Source organism: Zingiber officinale, chromosome 1A (genome assembly GCF_018446385.1).
Source record: "Zingiber officinale cultivar Zhangliang chromosome 1A, Zo_v1.1, whole genome shotgun sequence".
Lineage (NCBI taxonomy): Eukaryota > Viridiplantae > Streptophyta > Magnoliopsida > Zingiberales > Zingiberaceae > Zingiber > Zingiber officinale.
The window spans coordinates 137,405,015-137,429,095 of record NC_055987.1 but is presented as its reverse complement, the minus strand read 5'-3'; the positions used below and the strand labels follow the sequence as shown (position 1 = coordinate 137,429,095).

Sequence of the window (24,081 nt, the reverse complement as noted above, 5' to 3'; positions counted from 1 at the left end):
TAAATTCCACTCGACCCTCAGTCACCCTTCTTACCTAGCTTAATCATAATTTACTCCCTCTGAATATATATGGGACCGAATCTAAGGATCATGGCGGTTCCACCTTTTGCATCATTATACATATATTTTAATTTTGAACTTGTTACCAAAGTACTGTAAAGCAGAGAGAGTGTTCATTATTTGACCGCAACAACATGAAAAGTAGTCATAAGAGTCCACAATATACGTTAAAATACATGTGATCGGCCGTGAATCAAGCCTCGCCCCCTCTCTATAAATACTTGACATCGCCGTCCCACGCTCTCCGCACCCAACGCTGAACCTTCTCAGCTAGTTTCTGCTGCTCATTAAAATTCTCCCCTGCAATTGCTTGGCTTTAATTTCACCATGCCGGAAGCACCAAAGCTGATGCCGGTCACTCTCCCCCCGGCCGACGACGATGCCGTGCCCGATCATCACCGGAAGGCCCTCGAGTTCATCGACGACGTGACTGAGAACGCCGACGTCGTCCAACGGCGTGTGCTCCTCGAAATCCTCTCCCAGAACGCCCCCGCCACGTACTTGCATCGCCACGGGCTATCCGGCCGTGACGCCGCCGACCTGGATGCGTTTAAGCGCCTCATCCCGCTCGTCACCTACGAAGACATCCGGCCCGACATTCTCCGCATCGCTCACGGAGACACCTCTCCCATCCTCTGTGGCCGCCCGATCTCAGAATTCCTTACAAGGTATCAGTGCGTAATTAATATGCTTAATGATTAAGTGTAAACAAAAAATGAATCGAGCACATATATGAACTCGAAGCCAACCCAGCTTGCTGAAACTAATTTAGTACTGGCGTGATCACATATATGAAATTAAAGCTCGGGGACATCCGGCGGGGAGCGGAAGCTGATGCCGACTATAGAGGATGAGCTCAACCGGCGCTCGCTTCTGTATAGTCTACTAATGCCGGTGATGAGCCAATTCGTGAGTAGACTCGACAAAGGCAGGGGAATGTACCTACTGTTCGTGAAGTCGGAGGTTTGCACCCCCGGCGGCCTTGTCGCTCGCCCCGTCCTAACAAGCTACTACAAGAGCCACCACTTCCTCAACCGCCCAGACGATCCGTATAATCTCTACACCAGCCCCAACGAGGCCATCCTCTGCTCGGACTCCTGGCAGAGCATGTACGCCCAACTCCTCTGCGGTCTCCTCCACCGCTCCGACGTCCTCCGCGTCGGCGCCGTGTTCGCTTCCGGCTTCATCCGCGCCATCCGCTTCCTTGAGAAGCACTGGCCGCGCCTCTGCCGCGACATCCGCGCTGGCGAGCTCGACCACGAGATCACTGATCGAGCAGTGCGTGAGGCCGTGGGCCGTGTGCTGCGCCCTGACGGGGATTTGGCCCACCTGATCGAGTCGGAGTGCAGCAGGAAGACGTGGCAGGGCATCATTCCCCGGCTGTGGCCCAACACCAAGTACGTGGACGTCATCGTCACCGGCGCCATGGCGCAGTATATCCCCACACTCGATTTCTACAGCGACGGCCTGCCGCTGACGTGCACCATGTACGCCTCCTCCGAGTGCTACTTCGGCCTCAACCTGCAGCCCTTGAGCAAACCCGATGACGTCGCTTACACCTTGATCCCCACCATGGCCTACTTCGAATTCCTCCCCGTGCCATGCGCCAGCAGTTGCTGCAACACTGACGACTTCGATCACCGTGACTTGGTCGACCTGGTCGAGGTCAAGCTCGGCCAGGAGTACGAGCTCGTCGTCACCACTTATGCTGGCAAGTCACTAATCATTATTATTAGACCACTGAATGCACTACAGATTAAACCGGCAAAAAAAAAGGGTTAAAATGATAATATTTAATGGTGCAGGCTTGTACCGTTACCGCGTGGGCGACGTTCTGAGGGTGGTGGGATTCAAAAACAAGGCGCCGCAGTTCAAGTTCATACGGAGGAAGAACGTGGCGCTGAGCATCGACTCGGACAAGACGGACGAGGTGGAGCTGCACGCCGCCGTGAGCGCCGCCGCGAGCCACCTGGAGCCGTTAGGAGCGTCGCTAGTGGAGTACACGAGCTACGCTGACGCGCGCAGCATTCCGGGGCACTACGTGCTTTACTGGGAGCTACGCGAACAGGGGCCAGGGACGACGGCGCCGGCGGTGCCGGCGTCGGTGCTCGAGGACTGCTGCCTGGCGGTGGAGGAGAAGCTGAACAGCGTGTACCGGCAGGGGCGGGTGTGCGACAAGTCAATCGGGCCGCTGGAGATTCGGGTAGTGGAGGAAGGTACCTTCGACGAGATGATGGACTTCTCTCTGAGCCAGGGAGCTTCCATCAACCAGTACAAGGCGCCGCGGTGTGTGCTGGCGGGGCCGGTTGTGGAGCTGCTCGATGGCCGGGTGCGATCCAGGTTCTTCAGCCGCAAGTGCCCCAAGTGGGCGCCGGGCAACAAGCAGTGGAACATCCTCCTCGACGCTATTAATTAATTAATTAATTAATTAATTAATTAATTAATTAGCGATATGTTTTAGATTAGTTAAAAAAATTAGAGATCAGTTATATATGTTCTCTTTCTTCTACTTCTTCCTCCTCTCGTCTTTTGCATGGTTTAATTTCGTTGGTGCTGCATGTGTAATATATATTGTTGATGTAGTAGTAGAGAGCTAGCTTCAGCTCGTTGTATAATTCGTTAATTACATGTCTGTATTATTTAACTGTGACAGCTACAGTGTGTTTGTTAATGAATGCTAACTATCTTCCTAATTTCTCCGTCGTAACTCGAAAGGGCATTGTAGGCTAAATTTCAAATGTTCTTTTATCTTCCTACAAACGTCATTTTATTTCTTCCTATAATTATTGCTTTAATTTTTGATCGTTATAGATTTCTCTTATTTCTTTTTCTTATTTGTATATTTGTGTAACGATTAATTTAAGGGCATTCACCGTAGAACATTTTGTAATAAAAATGTGTGTTTAATGTTTAAGGAAATGACATGCATTGTTTGATATTTCTTAAAATTTCCCAATGTTCATCGTTAACGGCCTAATGGGCTTTAATAATGGGCCTTGTCTATTGTCGTGGACTGGTTGAATTGGATGAGACTATGCGCCGCGTGGACAATTGGGAAGGGGTCGCCGGTCGCGGTCGGACACAACAGAGACACGCAACACGCTATCTCTGGATTTCTCTCCCGGTGGGTCCCATCATCGGTTCATCCCTTCTTTTCGCGAAAGTAAGTCTGTACCCTGTCCGAATTTCACACAGGAAATCCGTCCTCATCAGATCCGCAGAGAGAGAGAGAGAGAGAGAGAGAGAGAGAGATCTGCCTCCCTTCTCAAGCCCTTCTCCGATCAGCCGCCGCTTCTCCTGCCGGTGTCGATCCTAGGTACCTCCCTTTCCCTTCAATATGATCATCTTCTGGATATCTCTGTGTTTTCTTCTTTCCTGTACCTTTATCCCATTTCTCCGTGCTAGGGTTCTTGCTCTTGTTTATCATCTATGCGAATGTTTGGATCGTTTCGGATTTGTGGATCTTCTGGAAGTCTTTATTGCTGTCGTTAATGACCGTGCATAGGAGTGAATGTATATCTGTTCACAGATCTGAAAGTTCTTCGAGTATTGGGGTTGCGGTTTACTTTAGAGTGGACATATGAACTCGCCAATGCGTGAATATAAGATTTCACTTTTTCCCTTTGAATTTGACGAGCTAAACAAGCAACTTGGTGAACAACAAAAGAAATTGCATTTAATTTGTCCCTCGCCTTTACCTTATTTCTTTGGGAAAGAGGTTCTTTGCTTGTTGTATCTTAAAATCTCATCGACAGAATTGGTGGTACACTTTTGTCAGGATCGAACCATAGTTGAGTCAAGCGGGAACTCCAGTTAATTTTTCCTAACTTTTTTGCTTTATTTAATTACTCATAATCAAAAGTTAGAGTCTTTGGTATTGAATCTTCATAGTAGCCTTGTGGTGATGTGAGCTTCAAATCACACAATCAACTGGTCAGTATTTTAGTAATTATTGAATGGTTTGATACCTAAAGAGAGAGCTTGAGAATTGGAAGAGTGGGAGTTGGATTCCTTTGAAGATTTATGTTGTGGAACTGACTCAGACTGGATAGATTATCCTGTGGGCTGAAGAGAAGGAGGATTTGCGACGAAAACAAAAAGAGAAGCCGAAGAAAATAAAGAGAAACCCGTCGTTCTCTAGGTTTTACCAAACAATGAAACTTTATTCAATAATAGAGGATGATTCCTCAAATAGCTAAACAGAACTGCCAAAAATATCCTAAATACCAAAAAATAGAAATTACCAAAATAATAAAATAGATGTTCGGAGACTCCTAACAGGCCCTAAATGATATTTTTCGGATCCAAAATTTAGGGTTACGGGTTCCATCCGGTAACAAATCTAGGTCTCAACCAGCTTTGTAAGTCAAATAATGCATCGTTTTAATACCCGAGTCAAAAGTTATGGCCTTTTAAAGTTCGAGAGATCTTCAGGATGTCTTCTTGGGTCAATTCTGCATCAGGAACTTTGAACCACTTGGTGAAAGTAGATCTATGATCAATTTATCACCTAAATTCTGTATCCCATAATTTGAATTTCATAAAGATTAACAAAATATCCAAACGTTTGTACAGATGATGGGAAGTTTTGCGACAGTGAGCTCTGTGTCTTTAACATATCCCCACATGGCTTAGAGGTTATATTAATCAGGCAAGAAGAACATAAGATTGACACATAAGAATATGCCAAGCAGAGAGAAATTACTTGAGTTCATGGAGAAAGTTATGATATTCCATTTTAGCTCTGCCATCAAATGCCCTCAACAAATTCTTTCCTATCGAATAGGATTCAAAGTTTTAAACATTTTCTGAAATTTCTGCTATAGGTTCTAAGAGTGTTCTCTTCAAAAGCATTTTGAACATTTTAACCTATATGACTTCACATTATGGAAGGTTGCTGTTATAGTTGATCAAGCATATTCTTGTTCATTGTTTTAGTGTCTCTGATTATTGAAATCATTATCTTTTCTTCTGCTGTCTTTTCCAACCTTATATCATCATTCATCAAATAGTTTTTCATTTCTTATCGCATTTTTAGTCAACAATGATACTGAAATAAATGACATGCTAAATATTGATGTTCTTTGTTGCTTGCATCAAGTTGGAAGTATTGCCTGCAAGAAAGTCTCAGTGAGAAGATGTATGTGTTTGGTGGTTGCAACAGGAAGAGGAAAAAGAGTACTTTTGTTACTCCTACTGTATTGTTTGCTCCTTTGCATCCGGTCACACCTGCACAAATTGATGGCAGTACATCCACAACGCAATCACTTGTTCAAATGTGGCCAAGCCCTCTTGTCTTATTGTCTTCGACTACAGCATGGCCTACACAACCACCTGTCATGTCAACATCGGAACATTCCTTTGTTCAAAGGGCTGATGACAAGGTAGTTATCCCTTTTATTATTTTGCCTATCTTATGTTTACTTTGATGAGATTATGGAGATTTTTTTTTTTCTCGCACAAACTGCTCCATATGCATCTGGAAGTTACGTGACTATGTGATGTTCCAATATGACCAACTATAAAAATTTTCCCTACATAAGTTTTACTTATAAGCTTCATCATAGGCAGTCCTAATATGTTTCATCTGAAGACAAATTGTTAAATCAAAATGAAATAGTGAACATCGTCTAACTCTTTACTCAACCATCCATAGCATCACTTTGACTTAAGAGCACTTGGATGAATACTACTATTTCCTATACATAGGCAGTGCTAATAAAGATTGCTGACAATGCATTTTGTTGTCAGTTTTATAGAAAAAAATGAATCCTACTATTTCCTATACATTGTCACTTTCAAGAAGCCATCATTCTGTAATCCAAAATTTGATGTACTCTAAATGCAGTTTGTTGTCTGGATGGCAGGACATGGCAAGTATTGATGCTACTAAAATGGGCAATATCATTTCAAAATGGTTACCACGGGTTGATATGTTGTTTGACAGTGAAAATGACGCATATGAATTCTATAATACTTATGCTGAGAACGAAGGTTTCATAGTGCGTCGATCAAAGTCAACAGTGTCAACAAAAAATATCATCACTAAGAGGACATTTGTCTGCTCAAGAGAGGGGTTTCGAGAGAAGAAAAAAGGAGAGAAAGAGGCTAAGTGTCCACGACCTGTAACAAGAATTGGCTGCCCAGCATGCATGACCATCCGGCTTGCATCAAATGGCAAATATCGTGTCACAGAATTTATGCCAAACCATAACCATCAACTTGCAACAGTGGCTACATTTGACAAATTGAGAGCCAAGAAGCTGAGACGAAATGCTCGAGTTGCAAGAGCAGATTTAGTGGATGACACTGTGAGACTACCAGAGTTTGAAACTGAAGATGAAGCCTATGAGTTCTACAGTGCATATGCTGGAAGGATGGGCTTCCGTGTTCGTAAAACGAGTGCAACAATTAGTGCAGAAAATCTAATTACTAGAAGGATGTTTGTTTGCTCAAGAGAAGGATTTCGCGAGCAGAAAAAGGGAGAAAAAAGGGTAAAGAAACCAAGAAAAGAATTCAGAACTGGCTGTCCTGCTTGCATGGTCATTAGAATATCATCAACTGGAAAATATCAAGTAACTGAGTTTGTTACATTTCATAACCATCAGCTAGAAGCTTCTTCCTCTGCTGATAGCCTGACATCTCAAACTGCAGAAATTAGTACAGATTTTGTTTCAGTCATTGCCTCTGAATCTGCCGATGATGATGCATCCAAGCAGATCGGGAGTCCTCAAAACTGTAACATGCTTCCATCAGATAATAAAAATTCTTTGCGGTCAAAACGAACAAAACCTATTCAAATAGGTGATGCAGGTGCTATCTTGGAGTATCTGCAAAAGAAGCAAGAAGACAGCCCCTCATTCTACTATGCAATACAAGTTGACAAGGAAGAAAATTTGACCAACTTCTTTTGGGCAGATGCGAAGTCTGTGATGGAATTCTGTTACTTTGGTGATGTTGTATGCCTTGACACATCCTACAAAGTGCTTGGTTATGGAAGGCCACTGGCATTGTTTTCTGGAGTTAATCATCATAAGCAGACTGTTCTTTTTGGTGCTGCTTTACTTTATGACGAAAGTGTAGAATCTTGGAAGTGGCTGCTTGAGAGTTTCATAACAGCAATGGGTGGAAAGCAGCCAAAGACAATTTTAACCGACCGCTGTCCTGTGATAAGTGAGGCAATAGATGTCGTATTGTCAGCCACAAAACATCGGTTTTGTGTTTGGCATATATACCAAAATGCAGTTGTACAGCTAAGTCAAGTGTTCCATGGTTCAAGATCTTTAGGTAGTGAATTCAGCAGATGTCTCTTTGATTGTGAGGATGAAGAAGAGTTTCTAAAAGAATGGGGAACAATGTGTGAAAAGTATGATCTTAAAGACAACAAATGGATGTGCAAGTTATTTGAAGAAAGAGAGAAATGGGCCTTGGTATACGGAAGAGAAGCATTTTATGGTGATATGAAGGCTGTCCAACTGAAGGAAAATATGAGCAATGAGCTAAAGAAAAATTCAGGTAATAAAACAGAACTCCTGTCCTTCTTTGAGCATTATGATAGAATATTATCTGAGAAGAGGTTTGGAGAATTACAAGCTGATGTTAATGCTAGTCAGAGCACTCAAAAGCCACCTTCTATGCGTTTGCTGCGACAAGCTGCAAATGCTTACACTCCTGCTGCTTATAAGATGTTTGAAAGAGAATTTGAATTATACATGGATTGTGTCCTTTTCAGTTGCAATGAAACTGGGACAGTATCTGAATATAAGGTTATGGTTGAGGAGAAACCTAAAGAACATAAAGTTAGATTTGATTCTTTAGATGGATCTGTGAATTGCAGTTGTAAAAAGTTTGAGTTTCTTGGTATACAATGTTGTCATGTTCTAAAAGTGCTAGATACTCGGAACATCAAAGAACTTCCACCGCAATATGTATTGAAGAGGTGGAGGAAGGATGCAAAGGCCAGATGTTTTAGTGAAGAGTTTCCATTCTCATTTGATGGAGATCCTCAATCACTACTGGGGAAACATTATAGCTCCCTATGCCGCATTTTCAGTATTCTAGCAGCAGTAGCAGCTAAAAGTTCTGATTCTTTTCTGTTTCTTGATAACCATATAGATGTGCTCAGTAATCAGGTAAACCAAATCCTACAAGCTAGATCCTTGGAGATGCCTGGCATGGTTTCGGTTTCATGCACTCAACTGCAAAATCCAGTTGAAAGTGTAGTCGCTGAGAGTCTGAGGTAGAAAGGATCAACTAAGCATTTTTTTAGGATGACCAATCGTTCACAATCCAGGTAGAGCACATCATCTTTCCTCAGTCTTGGTTTACCAAAGTTTTGTTAACGTTGAAGTTTAGGGCCTGAATCATGTGGTCTTTGGTCTTTGTTCCACGTTATGAACTTAACTTTCTGTTGATTGTGCAATTATGTTCTTATATACGTGAAGCATATTTATCCATGTCGTGCCGTTAAGATATTATCTATTTCAGAACAATGGGTTTCTCACCTGGCTTTGTGATCCTTCTAGTCCACCCATTCAAAAAAAAAAGTGTTGATGGCATTTGCCGTCCAAGTGCTGACTGGGGAGAGTGGAAATTCAATAGTGGTAAAGGTGGACACATTTGGATATCCACAAGATCACCTGAATTCTATCTGGTGTAGTTTGTACATGCAATTTGTAAAAGAAAATTCAAGACAATTACATAACACTATGTAAAGAGAGAATGTCTATTTTGTTTGTTTTTTAAATGGTGATGAATCAGTTAATGTATTTCATTCTGTGATTAGGTGAATTATCGGCCAGCACGTAAATTGGGCATGAAGTTTGGAAGCTTAGACCGACTTGAAACTGGCTTGCAGGTGCGTTTCATTCGTGGAATGTTTTGTGGGACTCGCATGGGATCATCTTCTTTTGCGTTTGGTTTAGTTTCCAGGCAATTTTATGGGAACGCGAGTTATTACGGGGAAACGATTATCCCATTATAATCCTACAATCTTTAATGTAGTTAGAATAATTAACATTGTCTCCATAAATACAACATTAATGGAAAATAACTGATATGAAATAAAATAATTACTTTGCAGGAACAAAATTTCTAGAGGATAAAATGTAGCAATGTGTATATTAGTGTGGTTCACGGAATATAATAATTGAACCATTTTATTTGTAAAATTGGCATAAATAATCTATGTGGAATTAGTTTTCACAATTGTAAAATAATTTTCCAAGTAGCAGATAATGAGTTGATCAGTCTCTTTATTTAGGCTCGTTCGTTTTGTTTGTTCTGATTCCGTCTGTTCAACTTTTCTGGTTATTTGATCCCGGTGGTTCATATGATCCTTTTAATAGAGTAACTCACTCGATTGCTAGCTTTGCTCGTTCTTATTAAATCGATTTAAAGAAAAAAATTCTTTAAGAATGAAATAAAATAAAGAAGGAATAGATATTATAGCCCAAGAGAAATTTGTTTTTACTGTCAAACAGCAATGACATGAAACCAAACTGCAAAGGAAATAGCCGAATAGATTTGTCGTAGAAATCGAGCAATTACAGAGCCCAAGCCCACAGAAACGCCACGACTAGGCTCACCACCGTAAACAGCCGGAGGCCAGGCCCATGCGCCGCAGATTGCTGGTGTGGCGGAGCAGCCGGAGCCACGAGGTCTAAACCCAAGTCTCCGACTGGTGGTTCTGTAAATGACGTCGGGCTTGGTTCTATGCCGAGCAAGGGAGGAGCAAAAGGCGCTTGAGATGTGGCCGGAGCCGGTGGCGCTGCGGCGGCAGGCGGAGTCAATGCCGCAGCGGAGACAACGTCGACTTCCAGCTTCATCCCGCCGCTGCAGTGGCCGGTGATTCCACAGATGAAGAAACGCTTTCCGAGAGCTGAAAGCTTCACGACGCTGTTACCGTCTGCATATGACTGGATCGCATTACTCGCGCTGCAAGAATCGTATCCAGCTTTCGTCACCTCTGCGACGTCGTGGAATGGCGCATACTTGAAAACTGCCCAAAAATTAAGTTACACTTCAAATTAGGCAATATCAGATGCACACAATCCGGACTAAGCAGACAAGAAAATTGATTGTATTTTATCCAAAGTAATTAGTACCTAAAGAATCGCCAGGCACAAATGTCTGCGTCGACGCCCATGTCTGCAAATCTGTGCTCAAGTCCCAGCCGCCATTGAGACCTCCGACATTATACGTTGCACAGCTTGCTGCTTGAAGGAGCACTGCCATAGTCATCATACTGAAAGCAACTTTGCACGGCGCCATCCCTGTTCTCTCCTGCGAAGGTTAAGAAGGGGGGGTCGAAAAGTGATCAAATGAGCAGATGAGAGATGGTTCCGCTTCAAGCTGCAGAATACCTTGAAGTAATGTGGGGTGTATAAATAAACGTCTTCAATTTATTCAATCAAGTGGTTTGGGTGAAAGACATTTGGATTTGGTAGATCGATCTTTCAAATTAACTCGAGTTTATGTTGACTATAATATTGTGGCACCTTCAAAAACTAGCAAGATTTTATGATCTTGCCAGGATACAGGCCATGTGGCACCCAGTAGTAGAGTAGTTTGGATTGGATAAATAAATCGAAAAGGGGAGTGATTGCATGTGAAGTTGGTATTAACGATGCTCTAACAACAGCTACACTGCACTTGCAATAAACGAAGTGATCATTGGAAGCAAGATGCTTGGTAGCGACAACTGACGACTGTTCTTAAAATTCTTAAAATCTAATGCCAATGTTGGGAGTGATTATTAGGATTCTGTCACAGTGACTCTCTTTCGTATAATTTAGTTTCTTCGAGTCTTTCATTGCAAGCTCAACAAATAGTTGTTTCTTCAATCCACTACTTGTTTAGGTTATTTCTCTTAAAATCAACATATTATATATGTTCAAGAGTAATAAAATATAGTCGGCAGGACAATCTTACGATAGTTAGACCCTCCAATAGATAATTACTGCACCGTAGTGAATTTTTCTCTCCAATGAAAAGCGGACCTAAGAATGATGATCATCTAAATGAGCCTCCATAAATGCTTCCCAATTTACCCTATTGATAGGTAGAAAAATTTTATAGGATCGGATCAGTCACCTTTAGAATTAGTCGGTTCAAATAACTAGATAATTAGATTATCAAAAAAATCCCTCTTATGTTGTGGCCTACTTGATATTCGGAGTCAAGTATTTAAATTCATATTAGTTCTTCCTTGTTAGGATTTGAAAACCCTTAGGGTACGTTTGGTTCGGGGTTATTCTTGATAACCTTGGTTATCCATCCAAGGTTATCAACAAAAAATTTATTTGGTTTAGGTATTCGATAATTCCCAAGTAATGTTCCATGTCCGACACATCAGCAAAAGGGTCATGTAGCCCGGAATCGGAAAACCTCATAAAACTAAGGTTTTTGTTGATTCCGGGGTTAACGAATTTTTTTTTACCAAAAATACCCTCCGATAAGAAAAAACATGAAAAAAAAATGTAAAGAAAAAATGAAAAATAAAAAAAATAATAAAAAAAAACGCAAAACAATTTTTAAAAATAAAAAAATCATTAAAAATAATAAAAAAAAAATAAAAAATGGTAAAAAAACTTTTAAAAAATAAAAAATAGAAAAAACATTAAAAATTTTAAAAAATACAAAAAAAAACATAAAAATATTAAAAAATAGGAAAAACATTAAAAAATTAAAAAAATACAAAAAAACATAAAAATATAAAAAAATAGAAAAACGTAAAAAATTTTAAAAATTAAAAAATAATAAACAATGTTAAAAAACATTAAAAAATAGAAAATGTTAAAAACCCTAAAAAAAAAACCTGAAAAAAAAAAAGTAAAAAAAATAAAAAAAACTTTAAAAAATAAAAAATTTAAAAACATTAAAAAACAAAATAAAAAATATAAAAATAAAAAAAATATTTGGTTATGTTTTATTTCCGATAACCTTGGTTATATGATTATCTGGTAATAACATAACCAAGGTTATGCATGATAACTTGAACCAAACGTACCCTTAAGGTTAATGTTCCTGTATGAGATCGCGGATAGATGAGTCATTCTTGTTGTCAAAAGGTTTCCTAATGGTTCGGTGGCGAAGTAAGCTCTTGGTATCTCTAAAACACTTAGTAAGAGATTAGAATGAGCGTCAAAACGGGTCTTGACGTGACCACTTTGACGCTCAAGTTAACAATAGGCTGGCTAACAAAGAACCTTAGAAAGTAAGAGTCTGAGATACAAGATGTGCACACATCTATGGTAGCAAAACCGAACTCTCTTTTATACCATCTCCTAAGAGGCATGAACCCCACGTTCAAGGCATGGGGCTGTCACGTGGGCCCACGTACTTTCATCCATCCTCCCAATTGTTCCACGTCCTTTACTTATCATGATACCCATGTTTTCCACAATAGGGGTCAGCGACAACATTCGAAGGTATGTGGAGAGAGTCGAGTTGAAGGAGTCGAATGTGGGCAAGCTAAGGGAGTAAGGCGTGGCCGAGCTGAGTGAGTTGAGTGTGACCAAGTTGCAGGAGTCAAGCATGGCTAAGCTGAGGGAGTCAGACATGACCAAGTTGAGAGAGTTGGGTGAAGAGTTTGAACTGCCTCAGGTCCAACTTGACCAAAGCTAATCCCCAACTTACAACTCAACTTGACTTTTAGATCAACTTGATTTCTCATTGACTCAGTGGCACCACATAAAGGCTACCTATATCCACCACATCAGTTAAACTACATAAATATTCTTCAAGTTAATTGATGGTTGATTTTTCAATTTGGGTTAATGCCACTTTTTTTCTCTCTTGGACATCAGATGAGTGGTAAAATGAATTTAGGCACCTGAATTATTCCAGATGCCTAAATTCATTTTAGTAGCATTTTTTGTTTATTTTTTTAGCTTCATGTTTAAGTTAATTAAATTTTACCTTTAGAGTTTAGGGGTTAGGTTATAGTGTTCAAACTAAAAAAAAAAAAAAATTAGATGCTCACGAGATATATATTCAAGGTGCCTAATAGTATTTATTTTGTTTATTTATTTTAGCTCTGGGGTTAAGCTAATTAGATTTTACCTTTAGGGTTTAGAGGTTGGATTATAGTGTTAAAACTAAAAAAATTTAAAAAATATAAAATTTTAGATGCTCAAAGGATATAGTATATGTTGTTGGTACTCCGTAGTAGTTTTGATGTGATCAATCAAGTTAAGTTAGGTCCTGTGTATTTGATCATTGTGTCTAAGTGTACAGGAGCTTAGGAACACAAGAAGTCGAGCGGAAGACACAGCTAGTGAGAAGGATGGCACGAGAAGAGAGTCGACGGGCTCGGTGCATCCGAGGGACGAGGTGCGGCGGAAGAGTACACCGGCAGATGAGAAGGACGCGCGCGGAAGTCTGAGGGACGAGAAGCCGGGGAGGAAGACTGCTCGAGGAGAAGGCCGGAAAATGGGTTCGAGTGAACCCTATTCCTGTTGGCCAAAATCATCCAAGCGAGCGGAGCAGCGGAAGAACCAAAGGAGAAGACTTGGAGCTCGATAGTAGCTGCTGAAGGCACCTTCAAGTGGATTGAAGGCGCCCTCGCGCCTTTCTGGTGGAAGGCGCCTAGAAGGCGCCTTCAATCACTTGAAGGCGCCTTCGACTAGGTAAAAACTTGTTGGGTTTTTCGGGCCGCGAAAATCGTGTTTTCACGTCGCGGAAACCCCGAATCACCCTAGCCATTGGATCTCGTGCGAAGAAAACTTTCCGAAAACACGAGTACGAGTTTTAAACTACAATCTTCAGTAGATCTACAAAGGAAAAACATTTTACCTTCGAAGCGTGCCCTCGCAAATCCCGCTCGTCCAACGGTACGTCGGATCTCGAAGTTGTCAACGTAGACAACTCTCTAGTGATATCCACACGAACAAGGTGTGTTCTCTAACACACAAGGATGGAGAAGAGAGCACCCAAGTGTGCTAGCACTTTCTAGGGCTCTCGGGTAAGATTTAAAAGGAGAGAAAGGAGAGAAAGAAAAGGGATCTCACATAATCCTCTAGGTACCCTCCTTTGTGACCTTCACTTCACCCTTTTCTTGGAACACAACTCATACACCTTCTCCCTCCATGAAAGCTCACGGCAACAGCAAGAGAAAGGAGGAAGAGAGCTAGGAGGAAGGAGAAGCATTCAACACCACTTGAATGACACAAAATGAAACCTCCTACACCATTAGTGTGGCCGGCCACACACATGTAACCTCCCCATTTAATGTGGCCAACCACATTAAATGGAATGGGAGGTGTAACCTCCATGAGGTGGCACACCTCATGAGGTGGAGATGATGTGGCTGCCATGTAGGATGAGTCATCCTCCATGAAGTGGCAATTCATCAAGTCAAACTTGATATTTCAACTTCCCATTTTGGTCAAGTCAAAATTGACCAAATCTCTTCCATGTTGAGTTGAATTCATTCTTTGATTCAAGCCAATTTCAATCTAATGAATCTCAATTCATTAATATACATTGACTTAATGAATCAAATTTAAATTAGACTTATTCAACAATTGAATCTAATTGAGTCTAACTCAATAAGTTTAATTTAAATCAATCCGAATCCAATTGGTTCATCATATGAACCTAATCTCCATCCACTTGTTCTTTGTGTGTGACCCAATAGGTTCTTGTAACGTTGGCAATGTTTCTAAACTCCTTTAAAAACATAAGCAATGAGCGGCATCTAGCAATACATCATTGCTACCCAAGTTACAAGAAATGTTGAGATCCAACATCACCTTGTGACTACTAATTGTGACTCCTCACAATATATGACAAGTGTCCTTCTATCCTAGACATCTAGATTGATCAATGTGAGGCATAGACCGTGTCATCCTCTGACCAATCTAAATCTTGAACTCCAAGTAGACTCACTAAATCAAATGAGCTCAATATCCTATATTGACTCATTTGGGCATGACCATGCACTTCGTGGTCTCACTCTATCAAGAATACCGATGTCTCTCCCGTCATATAGGAGGGATAGATCCCATCTACATCACTCACATCCCTCCGCATAATTTATACCCAGTAATCGCCTTTATAGTCCACCCAGTTACGGGTGACGTTTGACGAAACCAAAGTACATAACTCCTTATGTAGGGAACCATGGTGACTTCAGGTCTAAGGACTAGTAGTCATACTAATAGCCACATGAGAAAGTATATGACACTCATATAACGATTCATGATACTTTCTCATGGCGGGTCATTCAGTATACATTCTCTAATGTATACCCATGTGTCAACTTGATATCTTTATATCCATGACTTGTGAGATCAAGTCATCGAGTTGACCTACATGCTAGTCTTATTGCATTAACATTGTCCCTGAATGTTAATACTCGACTAGGAATGATTAAGAGTAGTGTTCCCTATATCATCTCACTATCGGTTCAACTAACCGATTGATATAGGTGAGAACCGTCTACTCAGGGACATTATTATACTTAGTTTATTTGGCACCAATACAAGTAAGTATAATAACCAAAATCCAAATGCCTTTATTTATATAGAATATGATATAATAAGTCCAATATATAATCATCAAATGATTGGCTCTAGGGCTCTAGCTAACAAAACTACCGTTGGCAAAGATAAAGTTTTATCCTTTCATGCCTTGCTGGAGGTGCCTTCCAGCTCCGGAAAAGATTTTCCAGGGGCTATAAAAAGACCCCTGGACCTAGGAATTCATTATCAACTCTTGTATTCATTTCCTAGCAACTGTCTGAGCATTCAATGAGTATAAGAGGCTTCTCCGCCTTCATCGAAGGAGACTTTTAAGAGCTTTTCATTTATCTTGGATTAACAACAACCTAGGTTGTAACCAAGTCAATCTTATGTCTCTTCTTTCATTTTGTAGTTGTTTAACTTAATTTTTATAATTATATTGTTGCTACTATTTTGAGTTGAAAGTTGTTAGTTAGAGCCCTGGAGTCAATCATTTGATGATTGTATTATGGACTTGTTGTATCATATTCTTATATAAATAAAGATATTTGTTTTTGGTTATTATACTTACTTGTATTGGTGCCAAATAAACTAAATATAATAGCGTCCCTGAGTAGAAGATTCTTACCTATATCAATCGGTTAGTTGAACCGATAGTGAGATGATATAGGGAACACTACTCTTAATCATTCCTAGTCGAGTATTAACATTCAGGGACAATGTTAATGCGACGAGACTAGCATGTAGGTCAACTTGATGACTTGATCTCACAAGTCATGGATATAGAGATATCAAGTTGACACATGGGTAAGCATTGGAAAGGTAGATCCGCTACCTTAGCGGCCCCCCTAGTGCCGGCCCCACGGATATGGAGCACATGGGTATGCATTGGAGAATGTATACTGAATGACCCGCCATGAGAAAGTATCGTGGATCGTTATATGAGTGTCATATACTTTCTCATATGGCTATTAGTATGACTACTAGTCCTTAGACTTGAAGTCACCATGGTTCCCTACATAAGGAGTTATGTACTTTGGCTTCGTCAAACGTCACCCATAACTGGGTGGACTATAAAGGCGATTACTGGGTATGTAACGAATTATGCAGAGGGATGTGAGTGATGTAGATGGGATCTATCCCTCCTATATGACGGGAGCGACATCGATATTCTTGATAAAGTGAGACCACGAAGTGCATGGTCATGCCCAAATGAGTCAATATGAGATATTGAGCTCATTTGATTTAGTGAGTCTACTTTGAGTTCAAGATTTAGATTGATTAGAGGATGACACGGTCTATGCCTCACATTGATCAATATAGATGTCTAGGATAGAAGGACAATGTCATATATTGTAAGGAGTCACAATTAGTAGTCACAAGGTGATGTTGGATCTCAACATTCTTGTAACTTGGATAGTAATGATGTGTTGCTAGATACCGCTCATTACTTATGCTCCTAAATAGGTTTAGGGGTATAGGTTTACAAGAACTTATAGGGTCACACACTAAGGACAATTAGATGGAGATTAGGTTCATATGATGAACCAAGAGGATTAGATTCATGTGATGAATCAAATTGGATTAAGAGTAATCCTAATTGGACTAATTGAGTTGGACTCAAGTTGATTCATGTGTTCAATGAGTCTAATATAGATTATGACTCATTGAATCAATTTAATTAAATGAATTAGATTCATTATATTAAGTTGGCTTGAATCAAATGGTTGGATTTGATCAACCATGGGAGTTATAATGTCAAGTTTGACTTGACTTGAGAGGAAGAGGAAGAGTCAAGTTTGACTTGACTATTTGCCACCTCATTTGTGAGTTGGCATTAGGAGGACTAATGATGATGTGCCACATCATCATAGTTGGCACATGTGTGTGCCACCTCATGGAGGTTACAAGTCCCCTCTTTAATGGCCTCCACATTTAATGAAAAGGAGTTACACTCCTTAATGTGGCCGGCCACTTATTGTGGTGGAATGAAATTGTTTTTTTCATTCAAGCTAACTCATCTTCTTCCTCAAGCTCTCAACCTTTCTCCCTCTCCTCTCTTGTCCGAACCTTACCAAGGTGCTAGACACCTTTGTGTTAGGTTTCTCCACCTATTTGTTCGTGTGGATACTTCTAGAGGGTTGTACACTTGACAACCTCGAGATCCGACATCAATTGGAAGAGCGGGATACGCGAAGGGCTTCGCACCAAGGGTAAAGATCTTCTCCTAATGTAGATCTAGATGTAAGAAACTCGTACTTGTAAATTTTTTTTATTTTACTTTGCACGGATCTGGTGGCATGGGGGTTTCGGGGTTTCCACGATGTGAAAAAGTGGTTTTCGCGGCCTGAAAAATCCAACAGTGGTATCAAAGCCACGTGCGAAGTCTTGTACGAGTTTATTTTGTATTTTTATGAAAAAATAGCAGTTCTGTAATATTATGTAAATTCCCTATTTTTATAGTTTTTATGGGTATTTTTCTCGTAGAAGCGAAGCACAAGTGTTTCGACACTTGTAGGCTTCGACTACCGAGAAGATTTTTCCGAAACGGCAAGGTTTCGCCCCAAATCTTTTTGGGACAGCGGGCTAAGGCGCTGTAGGATCGCTAAGGAATGCTCGCGATGGTTAGATCACGGGTAGGGGCGCTGCCCCTGGCCCCGCAAGGGGATTCGTTCCGCGATTGCGCTCGAAAACCCGCTAAACGGAACCGCCCGGAATTTTACTCATAAAAATTGTAAAAATTGTAGTAAAAATTATAGAAAATACATAATTTAGAATTATGTATCATTTTGTGATAGTCATGGCCCAAAAAGACCCAATTTGATTAGAAATATGTTGTAATTCATAATACGGCCTGCGTGCCGTCATGTGATGTGCGTGTTGTATATTTGATTCGCGACCTGCGCATCGTGCCTTTCTCCATTTATTCTTGTTGCAAATTAGTTTAGACTCGAATGTAACTCAAGTTTCAAAATTGTAATGTACAAAATTGGAGCCATGGAAGGTCCACTTGAGACGGAGTTACGAGGAGGGCGCGAGCAACACAAGGTGATCAAAGGGAGGAGCTTGAGAAGCTGTTGACCCTAGGTTGACCATTCGATCTTCTCATTGGCTTGAGAAGATCGTAGTAGGGCCATGACTAATCACAAATAGTATAATTAATTGCTTGTGTGTGTATTTGATGCATGCTAGTAAAGTAGTTAATTAGCGCCTTAACGATTCGATTCGATCAATCACGTATATGATACATCTCGACGATTAGATTAGATCTAAGTCGTGCACATGATGCACCTCCTCTATGATTAGATTAGATCTAAATCGAGTATATGATACACATCGTCGATTAGATTAGATCTAAATCGCGTCAACTGTAAAATGCCTACCATGCCGTGATACCTATCACTACCTCGATCACATGTGTTGTTGAATCTGCCAAAGCAGAGCAACACATATTATCTTAGTAAGGTACGGAGGGACAATCTTGGTCCCGGCTATCAACGCATGGGTGAGTACAACTCAATTAGATTGAGTAACTAGTTAACTCGGTTGGATCGAGTAAAACTATAGGTATATTTCCAACGGTTGGAATATAGGACATAATCACATTTATATTAATTCTTGGGCATATTAGCCAAAGCTAACTCAAGTTTTAATATAACTGCGGATAATGATCCTATAAACAAGAGTTGCATAGAGATGTAATTGGTAAATTGTTACCTACCGATCATACTAAGTCTTGGGCGATTTAGCCAAAGTTAACTCAAGGCGTAGTATGATGTGGATCTTGTCCCACACGAATTATAGCTAGTTGGTTAGAATCTAGTAAGTGTGGTTTGACCACATCACTCACTTGATTCTACAAAAATTATATAATTCAGTGGGAGCATCATTTAGTTAAAGGCCTAATTAAATGATAAAAGGAATATGATATTTACTTTCTGCATTTTTCTGTTGTAGATAATCATGACGTCGAATACGAAATCTTTCTCCCTGCGTTCTATCCTTGAGAAGGACAAGCTCAACGGAACAAATTTCCTAGACTGATACAGGAACTTGAGAATAGTTCTCACCCAAGAACATAAACTATACGTTCTGGAGCAGCCCATTCCGGAGGCTCCTCCTGCCACCGCCACGTGAGCTGACCGAGATGCTTACAAGAAGCATCAAGATGACGCATTAGATGTGTCCTGTCTTATGCTCGTGACCATGAACTCTGAGCTTCAGAAGCAACACGAGTTAATGGGCGCTTATGATATGGTTGAACATCTTCGTCAACTGTATCAAGGACAAGCAGGGCACTGGAAGAGGAATTGCATAGGATACTTGGAAGATCTTAAGAAGAAGAGAAATAAAATTTCTACTTCAGGTATAAATGTTATAGAAGTCAACCTCTCTATTTCTTCATTGTGGGTATTAGATACCGGATGTGCTTCTCACATTTGTACTAATGTACAAGCGCTGAGAAATAGCAGAGCATTGACGAAGGGCGAGATAGACCTACGAGTAGGCAATGGAGCACGGGTTGCTGCTGTTGCTGTAGGAACTTACTATCTATCTCTACCCTCTGAGCTTGTACTAGAATTAGATGAATGTTGTTATGTGCTTGCCTTAACTAAGAACATTATATCAGTTTCTTGTTTGGACAAGAAAGGGTTCTCTTTTATAATAAAGGACAAATGTTGTTCTGTTTATTTAAAGATATGTTCTTTTGTAGTGCACCTCTGATGAACGGACTCTACATTCTAGACCTTGAAAGCCCTATCTATAACATAAATACCAAGAGGTTCAAGTCAAATGACTTGAATCAAACCTATCTCTGGCACTATCGCTTAGGTCATATAAATGACAAGCGCTTATCCCAGCTCCAAAAGGATGGTTTGCTGGACTCATTTGATTTTGAATCTTATGAGACGTGTGAGTCATGCCCACTAGGCAAGATTACCAAGACTCCCTTTAGTGGGCACAGCGAAAGAGCGACTGAATTGTTAGGACTTATACATAGTGATGTATGTAGCCCTTTCAATGTTGCTGCTAGAGGCGGTTATAGGTACTTCATCACATTTACTAATGACTTCAGTAGATATGGTTATGTGTACTTGATGACACATAAGTCTAAATCCTTTGAAAAATTTAAAGAATTCAAGAATGAAGTACAGAACCAGCTTGGTAAGAGTATTAAGATACTTCGATCAGATCGAGGTGGAGAATACCTTAGCCATGAGTTTCGTGACTATCTAGCTGAGTGTGGGATTCTATCCCAACTCACTCCTCCTGGAACACCACAGTGGAATGGTGTATCCGAAAGGAGGAATCGTACACTATTAGACATTGTACGGTCTATGATGAGTCACACAGATCTTCCTACATTTCTTTGGGGCTATGCTCTAGACACGGCAGCTTTTATACTCAACCGAGTTCCATCCAAGGCCGTGATAAAGACACCATATAGGATATGGGCTGGGAGAGATGCCCAGGTGTCTTTTATGAGGATTTGGGATTGTGAGGCTTACGTTCGACGTCAAGTCTCAGACAAATTAGGACTCAAATCCGACAAGTGCTACTTTATTGGATATCCCAAGGAAACTAAGGGATATTACTTCTACATTCTCAGTCAGCACAAGGTAGTTGTGGCAAAGACTGGGGTCTTTCTAGAAAGGGACTTTGTTTCTAGAAAGATTAGTGGGAGTACGTTCGATCTTGAAGAAGTTCAAGATGCGAACCATAGCACTGAAGCCTCGATGGAAGTTGAACTGGAACCACAAAGTGTTGTGGATGATGTTGTTCCACAAAGAGTTGAGGAACAACAACCAGTTCACGTAGACCTACCTCTTCGCAGGTCTGATAGGGTACGTCGTCAGCCTGAGAGATACTCATTTCTCTTGTCTGATCATGATGACGTTGTGCTCATAGAGGATGAGCCTACCACCTATCAAGAAGTTGTGATGAGACCAGATTCCGAGAAATGACTAGAGGCCATGAGATCCGAGATGGAATCCATGTACACCAACCAAGTATGGACTTTGGTTGATCCACCTGAAGGGGTAAAACCCATTGGGTGTAAGTGGGTCTTTAAGAGAAAGACTAACATAGATGGACTTATCTATAAGGGTCGCTTGGTAGCTAAAGGTTTCAAGCAAATTCATGGTATTAACTATGATGAAACCTTTTCTCCAGTAGCGATGTTTAAGTCCATTCGGATCATGCTTGCTATTGCAGCATACCATGACTATGAGATATGACAGATGGATGTCAAAACTGCGTTTCTGAATGGAAACCTACTCGAGGATGTGTACATGACACAACCTGAGGGTTTTGTAGATCCACAGTATACTAGCAGAGTATGTAAGCTGCATAGGTCCATTTATGGACTAAAGCAAGCTTCTCGGAGCTGGAATCTTCGATTCGATGATGCAATCGAACAGTTTGGTTTTATCAAGAATGAAGATGAACATTGTGTCTACAAGAAGGTTGTAGGGGGCATAGTTGTCTTCCAAATATTGTATGTGGATGACATACTACTCATTGGGAAAGACATCCCTTTGCTTCAGTCTGTCAAGACCTGGCTAGGGAGTTGTTTCTCAATGAAGGACTTAGGTAAAGCATCTCGCATTCTTGGCATACAGATCTATAAAGATAGATCTAAGAGATTGCTTGGCCTAAGTCAGAGTACATATATTGACAAGGTACTCCTTCGGTTTGTCATGCAGAACTCCAAGAAGGGATTTCTGCCGATGTCACATGGCGTGAGTCTTTCGAAGACTCAAGGTCCCTCTTCTAGAGAGGAGAGAGACCGCATGGATCAGATCCCTTATGCCTCAGCCATAGGATCTATCATGTACGTCATGCTATGTACTCGTCCTGATGTCTCGTATGCTTTGAGCATGACGAGTAGATACCAGTCAGATCCAGGTGAAAGTCACTAGATAGCGGTCAAGAATATTCTTAAGTACTTAAGAAGGACTAAAGAATATTTCTTAATATATGGAGGCAATGATGAGCTAGCTGTAAAGGGTTACAGTGATGCCAGCTTCTAGACCGATCAGGATGATTATCGATCGCAGTCAGGGTTCGTGTTTTGCATTAATGGTGGTGCTGTGAGCTGGAAGAGTTCGAAGCAGGCCACAGTCGCTGATTCTACGACAGAGGCCGAGTACATTGCTGCATCAGAGGTAGCAAAGGAGGCAGTTTGGATCCGCAAGTTCATTACTGAACTTGGGGTGGTTCCTAATATCGCTGACCCTATTGAGCTCTATTGTGACAACAATGGAGCTATAACACAAGCTAAGGAACCTCGCTCACACCAGCGGACCAAACACATACTACGACGCTTCCATCTCATTCGAGAGATTATCGAGAGAGGAGATGTGAAGATTTGCAGAGTACCTACAGAGGCTAACATCGCAGATCCCTTGACCAAGGCTTTGGCACAGAGGAAGCATGATGGTCACACTAGGTCATTGGGGCTTAGAGCCTACACTGATTGACACTAGTGCTAGTGGGAGATTGTTAGTTAGAGCCCTAGAGCCAATCATTTGATGATTGTATTATGGACTTGTTGTATCATATTCTTATATAAATAAAGACATTTGTTTTTGGTTATTATACTTACTTGTATTTGTGCCAAATAAACTAAGTATAATAACGTCCTTGAGTAGAAGATTCTTACCTATATCAATCGGTTAGTTGAACCGATAGTGAGATGATATAAGGAACACTACTCTTAATCATTCCTAGTCGAGTATTAACATTCAAGGACAATGTTAATGCGATGAGACTAGCATGTAGGTCAACTCGATGACTTGATCTCACAAGTCATGGATATAGAGATATCAAGTTGACACATGAGTATGCATTGGAGAATGTATACTGAATGACCCTCCATGAGAAAGGATCATGGATCGTTATATGAGTGTCATATACTTTCTCATGTGGTTATTAGTATGACTACTAGTCCTTAGACTTGAAGTCACCATGGTTCCCTACATAAGGAGTTATGTACTTTGGCTTCGTCAAACGTCACCCGTAATTGGGTGGACTATAAAGGCGATTACTGGGTATGTAACGAATTATGCAGAGGGATGTGAGTAATGTAGATGGGATATATCCCTCCTATATGACGGGAGCGACGTCGATATTCTTGATAGAGTGAGACCACGAAGTGCATGGCCATGCCCAAATGAGTCAATATGAGATATTGAGCTCATTTGATTTAGTGAGTCTACTTGGAGTTCAAGATTTAGATTGATTAGAGGATGACACGGTCTATGCCTCACATTGATCAATCTAGATGTTTAGGATAGAAGGACATTGTCATATATTGTTTGGAGTCACAATTAGTAGTCACAAGGTGATGTTAGATCTCAACATTCTTGTAACTTGGATAATAATGATGTGTTGCTAGATACCGCTCATTACTTATGCTCCTAAATGGGTTTAGGGGCATTGCCAACGTTACAAGAACCTATAGGGTCACACACTAAGGACAATTAGATGGAGATTAGATTCATATGATGAACCAAGAGGATTAGATTCATGTGATGAATCAAATTGGATT

The 24,081-nt window shown here is 40.8% G+C and overlaps 3 protein-coding genes across 3 annotated transcripts; 2 read left to right on the top strand and 1 right to left on the bottom strand.

The window, feature by feature from the left end:
* Window positions 1-227: 227 nt before the first annotated feature.
* On the top strand, window positions 228-2,735 carry LOC122034788 (probable indole-3-acetic acid-amido synthetase GH3.1). Its single transcript, XM_042594145.1, has 3 exons — window positions 228-728; window positions 864-1,771; window positions 1,866-2,735. The coding sequence occupies exons 1-3, from the start codon at window positions 388-390 to the stop codon at window positions 2,474-2,476; spliced, it is 1,860 nt and encodes a 619-aa protein (XP_042450079.1). The 5' UTR covers window positions 228-387; the 3' UTR covers window positions 2,477-2,735.
* Window positions 2,736-3,228: 493 nt separating this feature from the next.
* On the top strand, window positions 3,229-8,828 carry LOC122034779 (protein FAR1-RELATED SEQUENCE 12-like). The gene is made up of 3 exons (XM_042594135.1): window positions 3,229-3,376; window positions 5,162-5,444; window positions 5,928-8,828. The coding sequence occupies exons 2-3, from the start codon at window positions 5,199-5,201 to the stop codon at window positions 8,301-8,303; spliced, it is 2,622 nt and encodes an 873-aa protein (XP_042450069.1). The 5' UTR covers window positions 3,229-3,376; window positions 5,162-5,198; the 3' UTR covers window positions 8,304-8,828.
* Window positions 8,829-9,504: 676 nt separating this feature from the next.
* Window positions 9,505-10,445, bottom strand: LOC122034798 (uclacyanin 1-like). Its single transcript, XM_042594155.1, has 2 exons — window positions 10,167-10,445; window positions 9,505-10,060 (listed from the first exon to the last, which is right to left on the bottom strand). The coding sequence occupies exons 1-2, from the start codon at window positions 10,330-10,332 to the stop codon at window positions 9,606-9,608; spliced, it is 621 nt and encodes a 206-aa protein (XP_042450089.1). The 5' UTR covers window positions 10,333-10,445; the 3' UTR covers window positions 9,505-9,605.
* Window positions 10,446-24,081: the final 13,636 nt, after the last annotated feature.

Bases quoted from the DNA above. Each gene is read 5' to 3' on its own strand.
- LOC122034788 (XM_042594145.1), top strand. From the start codon at position 388: ATGCCGGAAGCACCAAAGCTGATGCCGGTCACTCTCCCCCCGGCCGAC. The intron at 729-863 runs GTATCAGTGCGT...ATGAAATTAAAG, and splicing joins ATCTCAGAATTCCTTACAAG to CTCGGGGACATCCGGCGGGG. The intron at 1,772-1,865 runs GCAAGTCACTAA...TTAATGGTGCAG, and splicing joins CGTCGTCACCACTTATGCTG to GCTTGTACCGTTACCGCGTG.
- LOC122034779 (XM_042594135.1), top strand. From the start codon at position 5,199: ATGTATGTGTTTGGTGGTTGCAACAGGAAGAGGAAAAAGAGTACTTTT. The intron at 5,445-5,927 runs GTAGTTATCCCT...TCTGGATGGCAG, and splicing joins TTCAAAGGGCTGATGACAAG to GACATGGCAAGTATTGATGC.
- LOC122034798 (XM_042594155.1), bottom strand. From the start codon at position 10,332: ATGGCGCCGTGCAAAGTTGCTTTCAGTATGATGACTATGGCAGTGCTC. The intron at 10,061-10,166 runs GTACTAATTACT...ATTTTTGGGCAG, and splicing joins TGTGCCTGGCGATTCTTTAG to TTTTCAAGTATGCGCCATTC.